Below are 8,748 nucleotides of genomic sequence, written 5' to 3'. Positions count from 1 at the left end.
CCATAATTATGGTGATCATTAAAAAGTGTGAAGTCATGCTTTGTTAGGTCTGTCTGCAAGACCACAAGCTAACTAGGGGGGAGTAGCTCAGGAGGTAGAGCGGGTTGGCTAGCAACCGCAAGATTGCTGGTTTGATCCCCGACTCCTCCTAGCTGAGTGCCTGGTGTCCCTGAGCAAGACACCTCACCCTAATTGCTCCTGACGAGCTGGCTGTCCCTGGGTGGTTGACTCCGCCGTCGGTGTGTGAATGTATGCGTGAATGGGTGAATGTCAGTCATTCCTGTAAAGCGCTTTGGATAAAAGCGCTACATAAATGAGGACCATTTAACTACTTTTAAAATGCTGGTTTTCTGAATGGAGTCTGGTTGATGGGTGCTAGGCTATGCTAACATTGAAGCTGCTCCACCAACACTCCAAACAAGGTCATCTAGAAATAAATACGGCAGAGACCTTGTTGTGTGGACCACAGACAGGTTTCTCTACATAGTCTGGTCTGGCCTCTGAACTCATGTGGTCTCTGGGGGACCACAGACAGGTTTCTCTACATAGTCTGGTCTGGCCTCTGAACTCATGTGGTCTCTGGGGGACCACAGAGCCTACATGTGAATTCTTAGTATTAAATGCTTTGTGTTTGTTATGAACAGAATTAGAAGTAAAACAGCTCAGAATTAATTCTAATATCTATTTTATATTAATGTGACAAAACTGGATTTATTCAAGTTTCTCACCAAAAACTGCAATTTACAATATAACATTTGAACACATCATGATAGTGCTATAACCTAACTTATAGTCATGTTTATTGAACAGAGCATTAAGGCATCATAATGTTACTCAATGTAGCCGTTAGCTCCGTGCTGTCGGCATACATGTCACTGTGATGACTAAGGGAGCATGATGGGAATTAATTACAATAGAATGGGAGACAGACAGTTGTGGTTCTGGTCCACTTCAGCCCTGATGGGTCCTCAGTTCTCTTTGAGTTCACAGTTCCTCTGGATCTCAGACTGCCTTAAGTGTTTTATTTTATGTGACACTGCAATCAATTCAGACACCTGGTCACCTGTCACTGGTCACCTGTCACTGGTCACCTGTCACTGTTCACTGGTCATCTGTTACTGGTCACCTGTCATGGCTGATCACCTGAGAACCGTCCGGTTTCGATCGTCAGCCGATCGTTAGTTGCGTATCTACTAATGTAGGAAAGTGTATGGGAGCCACATGTTGAGGACTGGTTGCCAAACATTGGATGATTACAAAAGTAAGTTACCATGTTGTAACATAGTGACACGGAAGGAGTACTGCTGGAGAGTCCTGATGAAGAGTCTTGGTGGAGAGTCTTGATGGAGAGTCCTGGTGGAGAGTCCTGATGCAACCATGCATTTAATTTGGCAGCCATATGTTGAACGCCAAGTGGTTGGTTGTTATACACACACGTTTGGATATGGTAGCCACACCATGGATCATAGTAGCCACATATAAAAATATTAAAGTCACATGCTAAAACAGCTGGTCATCACCTTTTGGCAGGCAGTAGTCACATGTTGGGATACAGTAGCAACAGATGTAGTGGCCATATTTTGGAATTTGGTAGCCACATTTGGTAGCCACACACGTTTGGAGGTGGTAGTTACATCAAAAAAAGGCGGTAGCCACATGTTGGAACTTGGTAGTCATTTGTAGAAGGATGATAGCCACCTATAGGGAGGTGGTAGTTACATGTTGGAACTTGGTAGCCACTTGTAGAGGATGTTAGCCTCCGGCTGTAGTAGGGACAGACTGGGGCAGCTGATAGAAACCTTTCTTCCTGGATCTCCTCAGGTAGTCCAGGAGCACAGCAGCAGCTGCTAGCCCAGTGGCAACACAGATGACTGGGATGATGACAGCGCCGAGACTGGGAGGATGACTGGTGCTCCTCTCTGCGGGAGGAAACGGAAACTTCAGAATAAAATGACAGATTGTTTTAATTTGAAACCAAACTGTGGATCAGAGTCACCTGGTCTGACTGACCTCGTACGCTGATGCTGAAGACTTTGACCTGGTAGCCGAGGTCATTGCTCACGTTGACCTGGTAGAGCCCCGAATCTCTGGCGGTGACGTTGACCAATAGGAAGGTGCCGTCGGCTGAGTGAAGCTCCGCCCCATTGGCAAGCTTCTTCAGGACCACGGCCGACAGCGGGAAGCTGATGGTCCGACAGCAGACAGTGACATTTTGGCCCTCCTGGACTACCGTAGATGGCAGGACGAGGACTGTAGTGTTTCTGGGAGGAGCTGGACCACCAGAGACCAGATAAAAGTTACTGGTCACATGACTCACACAGAGGAGAGAACATTAGAACCAAAGGATGTTGACACTTCCTGTTAGATTTGAACATTTTACAAGTAACATTTTTATTTTACGTCCTGAGTTTGTAAAGAACCAGACTCATCGCTGATGAAGAAGAAGCGATGAAGGTTTCTGCTTCCTGGAACAGTGATGAAGTGTCAAAGTCATGAAGGGAGTCTAAAGTGGAAGCGATAGCAGAGATACAAGGCAGCTGGGGGGTCAACAGACCCCTCATCATGGTCTTCCTCCCTTCAGACAGAAACTCTGGTGTTACATCACTTTCATGTCTTCTTGCTTTACAGGAAAACCTCGCATTGAACTGCTCCGAGATCAGAGAGATGCTGAACCTATTGACCTCCGAGCGACACGTCAGCACCTGATACTGGAACACAACGTCAAGTGGTCATCAAGCAGCTTTTAGTGTGGTGTGTTTCGTTTTTACATCAGAGCCGTGTGGAGGATCCGGATCTACTAAGAAATATTTAAAGAACCTAAAAGTTGAAATGTGTTTCATTCATTTCTTTTGTTGGTTAACAATATAATTCCTCATTTCATGTTAAATGATAAACTATTTGACACAAAGTAGAGAAATGAGCTGAAGTCACTTAAAGAAACATAGTTTCATTATATTAATTATATTAATAAAACTAATAATTCATTGATTCATACTTTGAGGTTTTCATTTTCACAAAGTATCAATAAATGACTCCAGCTGACATCAATCCCCCTTATCAGACCCGGTCCAGGTCAGTCTGGACCCGGTCCAGGTCAGGCAGGTCCGGGTCTGGTCTCCATCAGCAGTAGGAGGCTCTAAGTGTCTGACAGATTACTCAACAGTGGAGTTTATTTCTGTCTAGCTGAACATCGTGTGGAGGAGTGAGAGGTTGCCTTGTTAGATAAACTCCGTCAAACAGGAAGCAGAAGAAGAAGAAGTGGAGGAGGACTGAAGGGATCACAAAGAACAGAAGGCTGAGTCCCTCAGGGCTCCGTCCTAGGACCTCCAGGTTTCACCAACAACGTACCGTCGTAAATCCCCCAAAAACATTTTGTTATTGGAACATTAGCTGTTAGCATTAGCATTGGAACATTACTGTTTTAAACTAAACAAAAATCAAAGCCAGGTGGCTTCAGAATCAAACTGATCCAGAATCTGAACTATGGGGTTATGATGTCATAGTAGACCAGTACCTATGACGGTGATGGAGCTGCTGACCAGCTGGGACCCGTACTGGTTGGAGGCTTCACACTGGTAGAGGGCGGAGTCTCCCAGCTGGGCAGAGGAAAGGCAGAAGGAGAGTGAGGAGGCGGGGCCAATCCTCTGAAGCTCCGCCCCTGCTCTCCTAAGCACCAGCGTGGGGGGTGGAGCTCCGTCTGAGCGGCAGGTAAAGGTCACCTGCTGACCCTCCAGCACCTCCTCGCCTGGACTCACCGACAGGGAGGTTCTCCTGGGAAGATCTGGACCACAAACAGACCAGGACTCTGAACCGACCCGTCACAATAAAAGCCTCCAGTTTCTAAACAGGGAGACACTCACAGTGAACCTGCAGGGGGACGCTGGTCCTCCTGGATCTCCACACGGCTCCATCCTCCGTCAGCAGTTCAGCCCTGCAGATCAGAACCTGCTGGTCCTCCTGGACCCGGTATCGAAGAACAGACGAGACGTTCTGCAGGGAACCGGAGAACCCGAAGGACTCCGACATCAGTGTTGTGTTCCCCGACAGCCATAGGACTCTCATCTGATTGGCTGAGAAGACGCTGCTGATGTGACAGTGAAGGACGGCCTCCTGACCCAGCAGGACAGGACCAGGATCCTCCAGAACCGGATCAGACGGGAATGCTGGGAGAAGAGAGTTGAAGAGAAACTGTTTCTGTGTTTTTACAGGGTTTTTGTTTTTCAGGTCACATTCTACTTTTTGTATAAAAATATTATAATAATGGTGCATTCAAGGACACTCTAATATCTGACATCTGAGTGTCAGCTCTTTCACTTTGGTTAAAGACGTTTAGATAACGTGGGATGTTAGAACAGAGCTTATAATGTGGCTGACTCAGAGTCAGCGTTGGCTGTCTGAGAGTCTGTGGGGGACGAGATCACGCCGTTCTACAGGAAGTGTGTGTGTGTGTGTGTGTGTGTGTGTGTGGGGGGGGGGGGGGGGGGGGTCACCCTGGACCTCTGAAGGAATGTCTCAGTATCACATTTATGCTGATGGTTCAGATCTGGACTCCTCACAGATTCAGAGTCCAACAGAAGAACAGTAAACCTCTTCTGATTGGCTCACGTTTGTTGTCAGACTTATAACAACAGACATGCCAACCAGAGTTCTCTCCGGTGACATGGAACCTTATCATGGGTTCTACTGAACCGAGACCATCAGAAGATTCCTTCTGTTTCTACGGAGCTGAAAGTCGCCAACTAGACACAAACACTGTCTTGTTGTCAGCTGATCATTAGAGCAAATGGAGTTAACAACACTTAAGGTGGACTGACCTTTAAGGTGGATCAGCACTATTCTCCTCTGAGTGTCGAGCTTCTTATCTTTAACATTCCTCTGAATCATTATTCATAACACCATGAGACCCGGGACCCCTCTGACCCCCCACACCATCAGACGTTGTCTTTTCTGAGAAATTCTTTTGCAAACCCATGATCATATATATGATCATATATATGATATAATATATGATATAAGTGTGTGGCTGTAGTGTCTATTTCATGTTTATGTTCTTGACTTCAGAACTTTATTGTTTATTGTTTATTGTTGTTTTAATTATTGTGTCACTGAACAACGACAATAAACAGCAATGGCAATTAACTCTGATTCTGACGTTTAATAATAATAATATTAATAATAATCTCAAAAATACATCAGGAGGGGGCGGTCGGTGGCGCAGTGGTTAGGGCAGCCGCCCCATGTACAGAGGCTCAACATTCTCGACGCGGTGGTCCCGGGTTCAACTCCCGGCCCGGGATCAGCTTCCCGCAATGTCCTCTCCCTCTCTCTCTCCCTGTTTCCACATGTCTATATAAAATAATAAAAGGCTTGAATGACGCTCTAGCCGGAAAAAAATAATCTAAAAAAATACATCAGGAGCATTAAATTGAACCTAATGTTGCAGGATGACATCACCAAAACGGACCAATCAGTGAGCTCCCTGCCGGTCTGTAGAACTTCCTGTTACCTCCGGACCACAACTCAGATGCAACACTAGAAAGCGGCCTCAGACTCACAGTAGACCTGGACCTGGATGGTTCCAGTCCTGATGACGGAGTCACACTCTGCCTCACAGCTGTGTCCTCCCTGGTCATGGAGGTCCAGGTCCTGTAGGCGGAGCAGGGAAAGTCTGTCCTGGTCTGTCACCTGGAGGAGGATCCGGTCCTGGTCTGTCCTTCTCCAGGTGAAGGTGGGAGGGTGGCGACATCCGGAGGCTCTGCAGGTAAGGACGAGACCTGAACCCCTGGGTGCTGAGACCAGAGGACTCACCTCCACCTGCAGAGGATGAGCTGACAGAAGGAGGACTCTGAACTGTGGATCTGGTTTATTCTGTTGACCAAAACCTGATTAGCATTGTAGCATTAGTAATGACTTCACCTCGACTCTGCATAGTATGACCCACTAACAACCCCCTGCCCTCCCCCCCCAAAAAGGCACTTCTATGTTCTTCTTACCTATAGCACTTTGATCATAGCTACCGAACAGCTACTGCTTTACTCAGATGAGGACCTAACACTTGTTCCTATTTTTTCGCACTTACTTTGTCGGCAATGATAAAAAGCGTCTGCTAAATGTAAATTAGTATCGCATTAGCAATGTAGAATTAGCATCGTAGCCGTAGCATTGTAGCATTGGCTGTTAACATTAACATTGTGGCATTAGCTGTTAACGATAGCCGTTAATGTTAGCATTGTAGCATTAGCTGTTAGCATTAGCATTGGAACATAAGCTGTAAGCATTAGCATTAGAAGGTAATGATGTCATAGTAGACCAGTACCTGTGACGGTGATGGAGCTGCTGACCAGCTGGGACCCGTACTGGTTGGAGGCTTCACACTGGTAGAGGGCGGAGTCTCCCAGCTGGGCGGAGGAGAGGCAAAAGGAGAGTGAGGAGGCGGGGCCAATCCTCTGAAGCTCCACCCCCGCCCTCCTAAGCACCAGCGTGGTGGGAGGAGCTCCGTCTGAGCGGCAGGTAAAGGTCACCTGCTGACCCTCCAGCACCTCCTCGCCTGGACTCACCGACAGGGAGGTGTTGGTGGGCGGAGCTGTGGGCGGAGCAGAGAGGTGTGTCATCATTCTGAGGTCCAGAGACAGGAAATTAAACAGGAAGCGTGTCTCACCGTGAACTGTGACCTCCACTTCAGCGGTCCGGTTCCCCTCAGAATTCTGGGCCTCACAAATGTAGCGTCCGGCCTCAGACGGACCCACTGCCACAAGGACCAGCTGTGGGCCTGGACCCAGCCCCTCAGACTCGCCGCCTGCCGACCTGAAGCTCCAGGTGATGATGGGCTCGGGGTTTCCCTCAGCGGAGCAGCTGAGAGTGAGCGGCGCGCCGGCCATCACCACCACGGAGCCGTTCATCGCTGTGATGACGGGAGCGTCTGCAGGACAAGGACCATGTGACAGACCAGGTCAGATATTATATTAATTAATAACATATAAATAGAAAACAGAGTCAGACCCTGCAGGACTCACAGAGCAGGTTTAGGGGGACGGTGGTCTCTCTGGTCCTATCCTCCGCTGGCAGGTCCTGCAGGTCCAGCGTGGCCCTGCAGCTGATGTTTCCTCCAGAGTCCTGGTCCAGAGGGGTGAAACTGTATTCAGCCCAGACCGAGCTGGATCCAGGATCTCCCATGATGCTCTGCAGGACGGTGTCTCCTCTGACCCAGCTGAGGGTCAGCAGCTCGGTGGGGTACAGGTCCGACACCTGGCAGGTGAGGCTGGACTCCGTCCCCACACGGAGGTGGTCCTGGCCCCTGATCAGAGGGGCTGATGGGAAAGCTGCAGAACAGGGGAGAGTTTGGAGTGCAAGTACCTGAGGTGTGTACTTGAGTATGGAGTAGAAATACCTGAGGTGTGTACTTGATTATGAGGTACAAGTACTTGAGGTGTGTACTTGAGTATGGAGTACAAGTATCTGAGATGTGTACTTCAGTATGAGGTTCAAGTACCTGAGGTGTGTACTTGAGTGCAGCAGAAGGAATGAGGACTCACAGTAGACCTGGACTGAGGTCTTGACGACTCTCTTGTTGTCTTCTCCACAGACAACTCGACACAGCAGCGCTCCTTCATGCTCCATCATCACAGGGTCAAAGGTCACCACAGACAGAGTCCTGTTACTGCTGATGAACGCCATCAGAGGCCGGTCCCCCAGCAGAGACCAGGAGATGCTCGGCATCATGGGGCAGTCCTGGACCCGACACACCAGCTGCTGACGCCCCCCCAGCCTGAAAAGTGGCCTTCTGGGAAATACATCCACATGCAGACCCTGAACAGAGCACGATGACATCAGCAGCACAGCTGGGAAAGTAAACAACAACAAGAGTGATGTCACTAACATTTGAACATGTCTGTTACATTTCTGTTACCTGTCTGTAAACTGTCTGTTACATGTCTGTAACCTGTCTGTTATCTGTCAGTCATCTGTCTGCAATCTGTCTAGTTACATGTCTGTTACATTTCTGTAACCTGTCTGTAAACTGTCTGTTACATGTCTGTAACCTGTCTGTTACATTTCTGTAACCTGTCTGTTAAGTATATTTGGTGATGTTTTAATGAGTAATAACATTGTAAGAGCTTCACATCAAACCCAAATAAGTAAATACGACGTTTGAAACTGTAAATAAAGTCTTTATTTGGGCTCGTGACGTCACTGAGTTGTCTGGTGTTTACTGATCAACTGAGTGATTGATAATCAATAAAAAAGAAACAGCTTACTTTCATCACGTGTTTTCTACATTAAGTCTGAAAGATGAACACGTTATTCATCTTCCTTCTTTCATCTCGTTTATCTCCATTAAATGATTATTATGAAGCATTAAATGATTATTATGAAGCATTAACACAAACACAGCAGATCCGCAGCTTCAGAATAAAACGTGAGAAACATCAACAATACAAGAAAACACACACGAGAGTAGAAATACTTCAATATTGCAATATCAAACATAGTACAAATACCTGAGAGGACGGACAGCGGAGACATCTGTCCTCCGAGGACGCAGAGCGACGAAGACGCGATGAAGTTGAAGAGCAGCGGCGATTTTTTTTGTCGATGTTTCATGAAATCACATCAAATTGGATCAGATGATCCGGTTCACCGCGACCACGTCCGCGTATCTCCGAGTCCGTCTGCGTCTTCATGTCTTCATGTCTCCGTCTCTCTGCATCATCGGTCTCATTAACCGGGTCCACAGTTCACAGCGCCCCC

At 47.6% G+C, this 8,748-nt stretch overlaps 1 protein-coding gene across 2 annotated transcripts; it reads right to left on the bottom strand.

The window, feature by feature from the left end:
• Window positions 1–1,616: 1,616 nt before the first annotated feature.
• Window positions 1,617–8,746, bottom strand: vcam1b (vascular cell adhesion molecule 1b). 2 transcript variants are annotated; one of them, XM_084010709.1, is made up of 10 exons: window positions 8,499–8,746; window positions 7,490–7,838; window positions 7,014–7,319; window positions 6,659–6,919; window positions 6,317–6,583; window positions 5,556–5,828; window positions 3,861–4,163; window positions 3,515–3,781; window positions 2,011–2,271; window positions 1,617–1,919 (listed from the first exon to the last, which is right to left on the bottom strand). In XM_084010709.1, the coding sequence occupies exons 2-10, from the start codon at window positions 7,608–7,610 to the stop codon at window positions 1,753–1,755; spliced, it is 2,226 nt and encodes a 741-aa protein (XP_083866835.1). In that variant the 5' UTR covers window positions 7,611–7,838; window positions 8,499–8,746; the 3' UTR covers window positions 1,617–1,752. The 2 variants fall into 2 exon arrangements, with proteins under 2 accessions (XP_083866835.1, XP_083866834.1); XM_084010708.1 differs by having other exon boundaries at window positions 7,533–7,838; window positions 8,499–8,745.
• Window positions 8,747–8,748: the final 2 nt, after the last annotated feature.

The sequence above is a fragment of the Eutrigla gurnardus genome (genome assembly GCF_963514095.1).
Source record: "Eutrigla gurnardus genome assembly, chromosome: 6".
In the NCBI taxonomy this organism is placed as follows: domain Eukaryota; kingdom Metazoa; phylum Chordata; class Actinopteri; order Perciformes; family Triglidae; genus Eutrigla; species Eutrigla gurnardus.
This window is presented reverse-complemented; position numbering and strand designations above follow the sequence as displayed.